Source organism: Salvelinus namaycush, unplaced genomic scaffold (assembly GCF_016432855.1).
Source record: "Salvelinus namaycush isolate Seneca unplaced genomic scaffold, SaNama_1.0 Scaffold226, whole genome shotgun sequence".
Taxonomy (NCBI): Eukaryota; Metazoa; Chordata; class Actinopteri; order Salmoniformes; family Salmonidae; genus Salvelinus; species Salvelinus namaycush.
In genome coordinates, this window is record NW_024059075.1 from 156770 (window position 1) to 171336 (window position 14567).

At 44.9% G+C, this 14567-nt stretch overlaps 1 protein-coding gene across 1 annotated transcript in view; it reads left to right on the top strand.

The window, feature by feature from the left end:
* The first annotated feature begins 12514 nt into the window (after window positions 1–12514).
* dennd4a (DENN/MADD domain containing 4A) overlaps window positions 12515–14567 on the top strand; it is an 87801-nt gene continuing 85748 nt past the window's right edge. Inside the window, exons 1-2 of the mRNA XM_038984282.1 lie at window positions 12515–12706; window positions 13520–13656. Of these exons, the coding sequence (XP_038840210.1) occupies window positions 12515–12706; window positions 13520–13656 (329 nt within the window). The remainder of the gene's footprint in view (window positions 12707–13519; window positions 13657–14567) is intronic.

A 14567-nucleotide genomic window follows, 5' to 3' on the forward strand; every position in this document is an offset into this window, starting at 1 on the left:
TGGTAGACCCATCCACGTGGTAGGCCCATCCACGTGGTAGACCCATCCACGTGGTAGGCCCATCCATGTGGTAGGCCCATGCATGTGGTAGGCCCATCCACGTGGTAGACCCATCCATGTGGTAGGCCCATCCATGTGGTAGACCCATCCATGTGGTAGGCCCATCCATGTGGTAGGCCCATCCATGTGGTAGACCCATCCATGTGGTAGACCCATCCATGTGGTAGGCCCATCCATGTGGTAGACCCATCCATGCGGTAGGCCCATCCATGTGGTAGGCCCATCCATGTGGTAGACCCATTCATGTGGTAGACCCATCCATGTGGTAGACCCATCCATGTGGTAGGCCCATCCATGTGGTAGGCCCATCCATGTGGTAGGCCCATCCATGTGGTAGGCCCATCCATGTGGTAGACCCATCCATGTGGTAGACCCATCCATGTGGTAGGCCCATCCATGTGGTAGGCCCATCCATGTGGTAGGCCCATCCATGTGGTAGACCCATCCATGTGGTAGACCCATCCATGTGGTAGGCCCATCCATGTGGTAGGCCCATCCATGTGGTAGACCCACCGTTTGTAAAACAGGCTGTTGCATTGCTTTATTAGTCCTGATTCCTGTAACTAATCAATTTGGCTGATTAAGCTCTGAATATCAGCTACCCAACTTTATCAGGAGTTAACACGAGTCTATTTGCAATGCATTTACAAAGCGGGAAATGCATAAATATTGTCAAAATACACAGATACAAACTTGAAACCACTGATCAAGACAAATGGGGTGAAAGTCCTGGACAACAGTTGTGATTGGTCCATTTTACTTTGACCTGTCCTGTTTTTATCATAGGTTGTTTGTTAACATCAATGAATCAATCAAATGTATTTATATAGCCCTTCTTACATCAGCTGATGTCACAAAGTGCTGTACAGAAACCCAGCCTAAAACCCCAAACAGCAAGCAATGCAGGTGTAGAAGCACGGTGGCTAGGAAAAACTCCCTAGAAAGGCAGGAACCTAGGAAGAAACCTAGAGAGGAACCAGGCTCTTAGGGGTGGCCAGTCCTCTTCTGGCTGTGCCGGGTGGAGATTATAACAGAACATGGCCATTAAGGCCAGATTGTTCTTCAAGATGTTTAAACATTCATAAATGACCAGCATGGTCAAATAATAATCACAGTGGTTGTAGAGGGTGCAACAAGTCAGCACCTCAGGAGTAAATGTCAGTTGGCTTTTCATAGCCGATCATTCAGAGTATCTCTACCGCTCCTGCTTTTTCTAGAGAGTTGAAAACAGCAGGTCTGGGACAAGGTAGCACGTCCAGTGAAACAGGTCAGGTTTCCATAGCCGCAGGCAAAACAGTTGAAACTGGAGCAGCAGCACGACCAGGTGGACTGGGGACAGCCGGGAGTCATCGGGCCAGGTAGTCCTGAGGCATGGTCCTAGGGCTCAGGTACTCCGGGAGTGGAGGGAGAGAATTAGAGGGAGCATACTTAAAGTCACACAGGACACCAGATATGACAGGAGGATTAAACCAGATATAACAGACTGACCCTAGCCCCCCGGGTAGATAGACTATTGCAGCATAAATACTGGAGGCTGAGACGGGTGGGTCGTGGGACACTGTGGCCCCATCTGACGATACCCCCGGACAGGGCCAACCACGCTGGATATAATCCCACCCACAGATTAGCCTTTACGTCGGTAGCCCTCCTCCCTGGTAAACAGTGTATGATCGTTGGATGATTCTTTTTAAGTCTAGTATTGCAGGTAATGGAGTCGCCAATGACTAGGGTTTTCAATTTGTCAAAGCTGATGGTGGGAGGCTTCGGTGGCTCAGACCCCGTAACGGGAGGAGAGACCAGAGTTTCGGAGTCTGACTCCGACTCGTTGCTTAATGGGGAGAACCGGTTGAAAGTTTCTGTCGGCTGAATGAGCGACACCAGTTGAGCATTCCTACAGCATTTCCCTCCAGAAGCCATGAGAAAGTTGTCCGGCTGCAGGGACTGTGCGAGGGGATTTATACTACTATCTGTACTTACTGGTGGCACAGACGCTGTTTCATCCTTTCCTACACTGAAATGACCCTTGCCTAACGATTGTGTCTGAAGCTGGGCTTGCAGCACAGCTATCCTCGCCATAAGGCGATCGTTCTCCTGTATATTATGAGTAGAGCGACTGTTAAAGGTTCCCAAAGCACACACATCCCTGGGTCGCTCCTCTTTTCAGTTCGCTGCAGCTAGCGACTGGAACGAGCTGCAAAAAACACTCAAACTGGATAGTTTTATCTCCATCTCTTCATTTAAAGACTCAATCATGGGACACTCTTACTGACAGTTGTGGCTGCTTTGTGTGATGTATTGTTGTCTCTACCTTCTTGCCCTTTGTGCTGTTGTCTGTGCCCAATAATGTTTGTACCATGTTTTGTGCTGCTACCATGTTGTGTTGTCATGTGTTCCTGCCTTGCTATGTTGTTGTCTTAGGTCTCTCTTTATGTAGTGTTGTTTGTCTTGTCGTGATGTGTGTTTTATCCTATATTTATATTAAATTTATTTTTTATTTTTAATCCCAGCCCCCGTCCCCGCAGGAGGCCTTTTGGTAGGCCGTCATTGTAAATAACAAATTGTTCTTAACTGACTTGCCTAGTTAAATATTCAAACCAGGTACTGCAGTGACGCATCTTGCACTGAGATGCAGTGTCTTAGACCACTGAGTCACTCTGACAAACCAATCCCAACGAAGAAGAAAACTGGGAACTCTGAAATCTCCGACCTCAGTGCGTTCAAGACAACTGGGAACTCTGAAAAAATGAGCTGCCACTGGGAAAAATAAAACAGACGTTCATCCAATGTGGGAACTTGGGCCTCTTTCTACAGCTCCGATTTTCCGACCTGATCACCAACGTCATGATTTGACATCGTATTTTTCCGTGTTCCTAGTTGTCGTCAACACACCATTAGTCAGAGAGGAAGAGAGGCCCAACACGGTGAAAAATCTGTCTCTCTCCAGCAGGTGGCGTTATTTCGTTTCTTATATTGGAGTTGTATCGAGATTGCTATGCATATTCATGATATGAGGCTAGTAGCATAGCATAGCACCCATTGTCAGGGTGGAGAGACATTTATCTTGTCAGTATATCCATAATCTTTGGTTCAACCAAAGACAGTACAGTATAAAGACAGGCTAAAACTGCTTCTCCAATCACACTTGTTGGCGATGCCATGGCGACGTCGGCTAGCTAATGCTGCATTCATGTCCTAGTTGGAACAAGGACATTTCCAATATGCTAACAGTTTGAAGTTATACATGTGCCGGGTTCAAAGCCACAACAAGTCGGACATGTTCGAGTTTCCTAGTTCCGACTGTGATATGAACGTGGCACAAGCTCGTGAGTAAAGACACGTCATCGGGTCCAACGGTCGTCTCGCTCCGAATTGCGCATGTGCAGGCCATCAAATCAAAGGCACTCTTTCTTATATAAAGTTGTGACAAAACAAGCAACTATAGTGTAGATAATTATTGTACTAAACCGCTGTGAAATATATTTTAAATAACCAAAAATATTGTATTTTATATTGTAGCAGCTGTTTGAAGCTGGTGTACAAAACCGAAAGTACCAAGATGCAAAAAGGAAACGTAAGAACAGGAAGCATAGAAAGAGAGCGCGTAGAACTGATCTACCGCTTCATTACTTTCAATGAGAATGACAGATCTATAACAACCATTTTTTAATGTGAATTCGGTCAGGTCGTCCAAAAAGTGACATATTGGAGCTTTAATACATTGGCTTGAATCTAGGTTGTCCTTTTCGATTTTTTTTTTAAATGAACACCTAAGGAATAATTTTTTCGCTAATTTACTTCTCAAACCCCGGCCTGGTCTGTTTCGCAGGCGTTTCCGGTAGTGTCGCGATGTTGCGCATCTGAGTTTAGAAACTCTGTGATTCAACCCCAACAGAAAACAACAAATACACTTGTAATGGTTTTATTAACAAAGTAAATGTAAACAAACATATCGCCTCAAAACATGGTTAAAATTATTGTTTTGGATGGTCAGTCATTGCATCCATAGTGCTGTTATATGAGTTTGAGAGTGGTTCAATGTCTTGGCCCTGACAATCTCTGGTCTCTCTCTGACAAGGTAAAAATCTGTCGTTCTGCCACTGAACAAGGCAGTTAACCCACTGTTCCCCGGTAGGCTGTCATTATAAATAAGAGTTTGTTCTTAACTGACTTGCCTAGTTAAATAAAGGTTACATTTAAAATACAAAATATGAATAGAAAAATAATGGAATGGCAATATGAACACTGCCAAAATGAAATACTGTAGTAAAAAAAGGTGTGCACTAGCCAGTATTTTATTTAACTAGGCAAGTCAGTTAAGAACAAATTCTTATTTATAATGACGGCCTACCGGGGAACAGTGGGTTAATTGTCCTGTTCAGGGGCAGAACGGCAGATTTTTACCTCGTCATCTTGTCACCACTAGGCTACCTGCCGCCCCAATAATAATAACCACAGGGATGCAGTAGAGCTCCGCTTTTAAAATAATATAAAACACTCAGTCACAACCTCTATCACAAGTTTTTATCATGGAAATTTGCAAAAATTAACTTATATTGTTTTAAATGTGAGGCAGTGAATAGACCTAAAGAGATAGCTGAAAAGAGACGGTAACCAGGCTATTACATTCCACTCTGTCACGTTCGTCACAATGAGTGGACCAAGATGCAGCGTGGTATGGTTCCATCCTCTTTATTTGGAAGTGAAACTCAAAGAAAAATAATAAAGCGCAAAACGAAACGTGCCGCTCAATGTCGTGCTCGCAGGCAACTATACCGAGACAAGATCCCTCAAAGAACAATGGGGAAATGGCTACCTAAATATGATCCCCAATCAGAGACAACGATAAACAACTGCCTCTGATTGGGAACCATACCAGGCCAACATATATATATATAATCACCTAGATAGCTCACCCTAGTCACACCCCGACCCTAACCAACATAGTGAATAAAAAGCTCTCTATGGTCAGGGCGTGACACACTTCTTGCCACTTCTGTCATTTGCTGTCTAACGTGGATTGCTAAAATAATGACTACGATCAAATGTCATCACTTTAAATATTATAATTATGGAACACCTAAACATTTGGCTGCCAAGCACGTGATCAGTGTAGCCTTTTATCTTATGGACATGATGTTGAATTTTCTTCACGCCTAGAATAAAAAACACCAATTTAATATTTTTTTTATTAAAAACATGATTACATGGGTCAGTTTAGAAAAACGAATCCAGTGCAAATCTTCCTCTGGAACCAGGCACATGTTGGGATAATAATTCCATAACTAACGTCTCTAGTAATACTATAGCTCCCCCACACTCTCCCCTTCAAACTGTCCTTGTCAATTCATTAGATATTATTTTAGCATTATACTATAGGCCTAAATATAATGTTTCCTAGAGTAGCCTGCCCGGACTCCATCTCTTTAATAAGATAGAGGATGGATAAATAATATAACTGAAACGAGCATAAGCAATTATAAAAATGTAAGCGATTCATGACGATTAGCGTAATGTGCGAGTAATGACGACAGGTGCCAGTTTCGCGTTTTCTTTCCTGTCATTAATGGAATGAAGCAGGAGCAAACGTAGCTCGAATGAAAGCTAATATTCTCCATATTATTTATCTCTCTCTCGTTACAAAGTCCTCTGGCCATTCTTTTGCATTGACAATGTCTTCTCACGAGGGAATTACAACAGCAGGTCGTAACAGGTATTGTTTGTTGTTGTTCTTACAATTTGAACTCTCGATTTGTGCCAAATTATGATCTTGTCATTGAAAATATGAATGATGTACCAATCAGGAACTGCACCGTAAATCCGGCTGCATGTTGAACGTTAAGATTACCGGAAGGCCAGTCACTTTGGCAAATGAAAAATGAGTGTCAAGAAGTGGAATGTCTGCTACCCAGACTGAAGAGATGCATGATAATCCTACTACTCGTCCATCTTCCTCCGTGTCACCGATGACGTCCGTGCGCGTTCGTGTGAATTGTGAGCGGTCACGTGGATAACGGGTCTGGGATAAAGCGCAAGTGTATTTATTTCGTTGGATGCGTATTATTTTTGGTCGACCCGAGACACATTATTAATTTCTTATACGACAGAAGGGGAAATAATTCAACAGAAATGGCGAATAAATTGTCGTTAAAATTGTAGGTTTATTTTGATAGTAAAACAGTGTCGTTTGACAACAATCGTCGTGTGATCCTGGTATGTGAGTAGAGGATCATCATCATTTCATTGGATGAACATGCATGTTTTTTTGTGACCGCTATAACATTTTGATTTCTAGAGATAATCTCTTCTGTAGGCTATATTTTATTTATAGTATATATTTTTCGTCTGAAACGATGTGTTCTCTATGGTTGTCTTATATATTGATTATGTCTAAGCATCGATCACTGTTGTTGTTTAAATGAAAATGGGTCCTATTTTGATGTGGACTGGGCATACATTTCGATTATCATGCTTCTATGTCATCCCCTGTTATAGTGTTCGAATGCCACTGGGTAAAATCACACCGTGATACAAACCCATCAATGAATGAACGAACTCCGTACCCTTTTTGGACCTAGTGTCAGCCACTGGCACCACTGTTAAGATGCATCGTGTTTTGTGTACTCTGTTTACTAGTAGGTTGATACATTGTATCAGGGCCGACCGGGATAGGCTACTTTTGTAGCAACCTATCTCTCCTTTCTGGTCCTGTAATATTGCCTGCAATTCATCGTTATGAAGACAACTTATTAGACATAAGCTAACACATCATTTTACAATTAAAATGAAGTTAGATATGTAATAATTGGTTATAATTATCTCTCTCTCCCTGGGATTGTGGTGCTCCATCACTCCACTGTCAAACAGATGTCTTTAGTCTGCCTGTAATAATCTCTTATGGCAGTCCCGGGAATTTATGTTCAACCACAATGTTTCGAAAGCTTCCAGGGAAAACAGTTAGGTTCTCACACCAGTAGGATTAATTACAGACACATTTGGGTATGGACCTTCTCCCCCAACAAGTATTCCAGGAATCCACTGCATGTTATGTGGTATGCCTGAGATGTAACTGAGGTCTGTCTGCTTGCCTGTCAATCTGCTTGCCTGTCTACCTATCTGTCTGCTTACCTGGCGGCTGGCTGTCTGTCTGTATACCTGATGTCTGCCTGCCTGCCTACCTAGCTTCATGGCTAAGAGGGACCAGATGCTACATAGTGACATGTTTTGTTGTTCCCTCCCTCCCAGATCGGCCTGTTCCCTACACCTCTGCTCCCCCCCCCCCCCCCCCCCCCCCCCCCCCCCCCAGGTGTTTACAGGAGTCCCTATAATCCAGGGTCCCGGGCACAGCTCTGGTACTGCCATAGAAGTACAATAACTAGAACAATAGTCTCTTGTCACACTTTTTAACATTGATAATTTGGTTCAGGCTGCAGAGATTACTAGAATGTCAATGACTAAAAAAGGGGAAAAGCTCCTTAAAACGCCGCAATTTGACAGTATGGTGACTGGTCCACCCATTCACATCAGGTTGAGATGAATGGGAATGTTCATTCTAGTCATTCTATTTCTATGGCTGATGCAGCCTTCAGACCACTGGTGCAGCTGGGATGCCCCTGTTCACTGTCATTCAACCCCATCAGTCAGACATCCCAGGCTGCTGAAAGAAGGCTGACTTTTATTACGTGTTAGTCTCAATACGACAGATTTAATATTGGTTCTGCAGATTAGGGGTAGGGATTAGTGCTTCTGAGATTGGGGTAGGGATGGGTGCTTCTGAGATTAGGGTAGGGATGGGTGCTTTTGAGATTAGGGGTAGAGATGGGGGCTTTTGAGATTAGGGTAGGGATGTGTGCCTCTGAGATTAGGGTAGAGATGGGTGCTTCTGAGATTAGGGGTAGAGATGGGTGCTTCTGAGATTAGGGGTAGAGATGGGTGCTTCTGAGATTAGGGTAGAGATGGGTACTTCTGAGATTAGGGTAGGGATGGGTGCTTCTGAGATTAGGGTAGGGCTGGGTGCTTCTGAGATTAGGGTAGGGATGGGTGCTTTTGAGATTAGGGGTAGGGTTGGGTGCCTCTGAGATTAGGGGTAGGGTAGGCCTATTCACTAGAATTGTTGTAATATTTGGGATAAGGAAATACACTGAACAAAAATTTAAACGCAACATGTAAAGTGTTGGTCCCATGTTTCATGAGCTGAAATAAAAGATCCCAGAAATGTTCCATACGCACAACAATCTTAATTCTATCAAATTTTGTGCACAAATGTGTTTACATCCCTGTTAGTGAGCATTTCTCCTTTGCCAAGATAATCCAAACACCTGACAGGTGTGGCATATCAAGAAGCTGATTAAAAAGCATGATCATTACGCAGGTGCACCTTGTGCTGGGGGCAATAAAAGGCCACTAAAATGTGCAGTTTTGTCAAACAACACAATCCCACAGATGTTTCAAGTTTTGAGGGAGCGTGCAATTGCCATGCTGACTGCAGGAAGGTTCACCAGAGCTGTTGCCAGAACATTTAAATGCCTCCAACGTCGTTTTAGAGATTTTGGCAGTACGTCCAACCGGCCTCACAAACGCAGGCCAAGTGTAAACACCTCAGCCCAGGACCTCCACATTCGGTTTCTTCACCTGCGCGATCGTCTGAGACCAGCCTCCCGGATAGCTGATGAAACTGGGTTTGCACAATCGAAGAATGTCTGGACAAACTGTCAGAAACCATCTCAGGGAAGCTCATCTGTGTGCTCGTCGTCCTCACCAGGGTCTTGACCTGACTGCAGTTCGGCGTTGTAACCGACTTCAGTGGGCAAATGTTCACCTTCGATGGCTCCCTGGCTCACTGGCTCCCTGGAGAAGTGTGCTCTTCACGGATGAATCCCGGTTTCAACTGTACCGGTCAGATGGCAGACGGTGTGTATGGCGCCGTGTGGGCGAGAGGTTTGTTGATGTCAACGTTGTGAACAGTGCCTCATGGTGGCGGTGGGGTTATGGTGTGGGCAGGCATAAGCTACGAACAACAAACGCAATTGCATTTTATCAATGGCAATTTGAATGCATAGAGATACTGTGACGAGATCCTGAGGCCCATTGTCGTGCCATTCATCTGCCACCATCACCTCATGTTTCAGCATGATAATGCAAGGCCCCATGTCGCAAGGATCTGTACACAATTCCTGGAAGCTGAAAATGTCTCATTCCTTCCATGGCCTGCATACTCACCAGACATGTCACCCATTGAGCATGTTTGGGATGCTCTGGATTGATGTGTACAACAGCGTGTTCCAGTTCCCACCAATATCCAGCAACTTCACACAACCATTGAAGAGGAGTGGGACAACATTCCAGAGGCCGCAATCAACAGCCTGATCAGCTCTATGTGAAGGAGATGTGTCACGCTGCATGAGGAAAATGGTGGTCACACCAGAGACTGACTGGTTTTCTGATCCACACCCCTACCTTTTTAAAGGTATCTGTGCCCAACAGATGCATATCTGTATTCCCAGTCATGTGAAATCCATAGATTAGGACCTAATGAATTTATTTCAATTTACTGATTTCCTTATTGAACTGTATGTCAGTAAAATATTTCATGTTGCGTTATTTTTTTGTTCAGCATAACTCTTCGTGACAGTGGGATGTGACTCAGGGTTGTCATGGATGGTGGTTGGCAGTGTTGGGTGGGCTGTGGAACACATGAATTAAAGGAAGCTTTAATTCAGAGGATGCTACTTTCATGAATCACTACATCGGGAAATGATGCAATAATTCACAGGAAATCAGTCACCGTGTCTTTATGACAACCTTACCGAGGAGTTCCTCTTTCTGGTCTGATTACAACACTAAATTACGTGCTCTGCTCACGTAATTCAGACTCATTTCTGTTTTGGAAGCGGGTTGGTTCAGGAGGAAATCCGTTGTGCGTAGTTGGCCTGTCCTTGTTGATGAAAGATCCCAGATGAATGTGGAAATTGCAGAAAAATTGCATACTGAGAGTTCTGGGGAGTTTCTGAGTGACTCAGAGTTGTGAACTTTCATGTTGTGGTGCAGGGGGGGGGGGGGGGGCAGCAAAGAGGGAGGTGGAGGGGAGGGAGTGGAGGGGAGGGAGGTGAAGGGGAGGGAGTGGAGGGAGGGGGGAGGGAGGGTGGCAGCAAAGGGAGGTGGAGGGGAGGGGAGTGGAGGGAGGGGGGGGAGGGAGGGGGGCAGCAAAGGGAGGTGGAGGGGAGGGAGGTGAGGGAGGGGGGGGGCAGCAAAGGGAGGTGGAGGGGAGGGAGTGGAGGGGAGGGGAGGGAGGGAACTACACACTACTGTTTTACCATGTAGCGGTGTAGCTAACTACTGGAACTACACACTACTGTTTTACCATGTAGCGGTGTAGCTAACTACTGGAACTACACACTACTGTGTTACCATGTAGCGGTGTAGCTAACTACTGGAACTACACACTACTGTGTTACCATGTAGCGGTTTTACCATGTAGCGGTGTAGCTAACTACTGGAACTACACACTACTGTGTTACCATGTAGCGGTGTAGCTAACTACTGGAACTACACACTACTGTTTTACCATGTAGCGGTGTAGCTAACTACTGGAACTACACACTACTGTGTTACCATGTAGCGGTGTAGCTAACTACTGGAACTACACACTACTGTTTTACCATGTAGCGGTGTAGCTAACTACTGTAACTACACACTACTGTTTTACCATGTAGCGGTGTAGCTAACTACTGGAACTACACACTACTGTGTTACCATGTAGCGGTGTAGCTAGCTACTGGAACTAAACACTACTGTTTTACCATGTAGCGGTGTAGCTAACTACTGGAACTACACACTACTGTGTTACCATGTAGCGGTGTAGCTAGCTACTGGAACTAAACACTACTGTTTTACCATGTAGCGGTGTAGCTAACTACTGGAACTACACACTACTGTGTTACCATGTAGCGGTGTAGCTAGCTACTGGAACTAAACACTACTGTTTTACCATGTAGCGGTGTAGCTAACTACTGGAACTACACACTACTGTTTTACCATGTAGCGGTGTAGCTAGCTACTGGAACTAAACACTACTGTTTTACCATGTAGCGGTGTAGCTAACTACTGGAACTACACACTACTGTGTTACCATGTAGCGGTGTAGCTAGCTACTGGAACTAAACACTACTGTTTTAACATGTAGCGGTGTAGCTAACTACTGGAACTACACACTACTGTGTTACCATGTAGCGGTGTAGCTAACTACTGGAACTACACACTACTGTTTTACCACACACTACTGTGTTACCATGTAGCGGTGTAGCTAACTACTGGAACTACACACTACTGTGTTACCATGTAGCGGTGTAGCTAACTACTGGAACTAATCACTACTGTTTTACCATGTAGCGGTGTAGCTAACTACTGGAACTACACACTACTGTGTTACCATGTAGCGGTGTAGCTAACTACTGGAACTAATCACTACTGTTTTACCATGTAGCGGTGTAGCTAACTACTGGAACTACACACTACTGTGTTACCATGTAGCGGTGTAGCTAACTACTGGAACTACACACTACGTTTTCTGCAAAAACTAAATATAACGTGTGAAGTAGGCAATAATAACCTTTATTTTTTCGGCATTAGACCTGCCTAATTCTCACTTTAAACATCGTTACACGTTCTGTTAACATGTGACCCTGAAGGGACCTGTACTTTGTAGTCTATGACAGGTTTAGATATGATACTTTTTCACTAAGTAGTTTGGATGTAATGAACTTCTTTTTCAAAGTATCTTTAGTTAATAACTAAACTATAAATTTCTAAAGGGTAGCTTTAGGGCAGTTTAACCTCTTCCAGTAGGAAGTAATTGGTAGCTTGGTAAACTACATTTTAGAGTTGCTTCCCCAACACTCATGTAACAGACTACTTCATAGTTGTATTTCTTTATAAATAAACTAACCTGAACTCTCCCTCCCTCCCTCCCTCCCTCCCTCCCTCCCTCCCTCCCATTCCCTGCCTCACTCTCTCCCTCTCTCACCACCTCCCCATCTTCCCCTCACCCTCTCCCTCTCTCCCTCTCCCTCCCTCCCTCTCCCTCCCTCCCTCCCTCCCATTCCCTGCCTCCCTCTCTCCCTCTCTCACCACCTCCCCATCTTCCCCTCACCCTCTCCCTCTCTCCCTCTCCCTCCCTCCCTCCCTCCCATTCCCTGCCTCCCTCTCTCTCTCTCTCACCACCTCCCCATCTTCCCCTCACCTCTCTCCCTCTCCCTCCCTCCCTCCCTCCCTTCCTCCCTCCCTCCCTCCCTCCCTCTCTCCCTCTCTCACCACCTCCCCATCTTCCCCTCACCTCTCTCTCTCTCCCTCTCCCTCCCTCTCCCTCCCTCCCTCTCCCCCTCACTCCCATTCCCTGCCTCCCTCTCTCCCTCTCTCCCCATCTTCCCCTCCCTTCTCTCTCTCTTTAGCCCTATGGTTGATGATGGAGGAGACAGGTCCTCGCATAGCAGACTACTTTGTGGTAGCAGGGCTCACGGACTCCTCCAAGCCCTTAGAGGAGGAACTGCAGCTGGACGACGTTCCTGGTCGCTTTCCCCGCTCGGCCCCTGGTGGTCGGCCCCTGGCCCCCATCACAGACGTAGCTGTGGTTATATGCTCACTGGGGGAAACGGTACTGTAGTACACTACTAGCCTTTTTTTGTTTAGCTTTTAGCTTTTTGTGAGGTAAAAAAATTCCCGGTCCAGGTTTTCCAGAAATCCTGATTGGGTTGGTTTCTGGACTTCCTACTTATCCACTCCTGATTCTGGGATCTTCCATCAAGGATTTCTGGTAAACCTGGTTTGGGAAAGTTACCAGAATGTTTCAACTCTAACATTCAGCCTTCATAAAGCATTTGTGATAGTTGTCTTTGATGTTACGGAGCTTTGTGATTGTTGTCTTTGATGTTACGGAGCTTTGTGATTGTTGTCTTTGATGTTACGGAGCTTTGTGATTGTTGTCGTTGATGTTACAGAGCTTTGTGATTGTTGTCGTTGATGTTACAGAGCTTTGTGATTGTTGTCTTTGATGTTACGGAGCTTTGTGATTGTTGTCTTTGATGTTACGGAGCTTTGTGATTGTTGTCGTTGATGTTACAGAGCTTTGTGATCTCTGCATTTAATGAAAAGCACTCCGCAAATTAAATGTTGTCCCCTGAGGTTCTATGTTTTTCAACTAAACTGAGGATTATTTATGACAGTTAGCTGACACTTCCTTATCCAGAGTGACTTAATACAGTGACCTCTGACCTCTGACTTATACAGTCACCTCTGCATAGATTTTTTCATATGGTGGCCCAAGCAGGATTTGAACCCACAATCCTTTGCATTGCAAGTGCTACACTCTACCAACTGAGCCACACAGGACCACACATCCCATCGACCCTGTACCTGCACTATGAATGTATCGTTGTGATGATTTGTCTTTATGTATCATTATTCCTAGGTTCCTCAGGGTTACACCTGCTTAGAGTCCACCCCATCTGGTCTGTCTGCAGAGCTGAACGGAGCCAGTCTCAGAGGGCCTCAGATCTACCTCTGCTACAAGAGAGGCCGAGATAAACCTCCTCTCACTGATCTGGGGTCAGTCATTCTCCTGCTACTCACAAACACTACAATACTCTTTACCTTTATAAATGCTGGTCTAGGAACAGTTCTTACATGGTCACTCACAGAAACACTACACTAATCCCTGGGTTGCATCTCTATGGGCCCTGGTCAAAAGTAGTGCACTATATAGGGAATAGGGCCCTGGTCAAAAGTAGTGCACTATATAGAGAATAGGGCCCTGGTCAAAAGTAGTGCACTATATAGGGAATAGGGTTCCATAGGGCTCTGGTCTAAAGTAGTGCACTATATAGGGAATAGGATGCTATGTGGGATGGAGACTAATCCCCTGTTCCTTCTAAGACTGACCTGAAATCAGTTCTTATCCTGTGATTTACACTAATCCTATCGTAACCTCCTAGGGCTGGTCTAGGATCAGTATTTATCCTGTTATTCACAGCACAACACTAATCCCCCTTTTTCTAGAAGGACTGGTCTAGGATCAGTACTTAAACTGTCACTCACACCACTACACTAATCCTATAACAGACTCCTAGGACTGGTAAAACACTACACTAACATAACACTACACTAATCCCTATTTTACTTCTAGGACTGACCTAGGAACAGTTACTGGCCAATCACCCACACCACTAGACCAATGCCCTTTTCCTAAGACTGGTCTAGGAACAGTGCTTATGCTGTCACTTACCCAAAACACACACTACAGCACTCAATCACCTATTCCATTAGATCTGACCTAGGACCAGTTCTTCCCCGGGTCACTGGCCTATAATCTCACCAAAAACAACCCTAATCCCATCTCCTAGTGTAGACCTAAGGTCAGTACATATGCTTTCTTGGGTCAGTCGTCCAGTAATCTTCTTTCGCTGTCTATCGAACGTGATTTACCATAATCAAGGCTCAACTCTGATGTCTATGCGCTT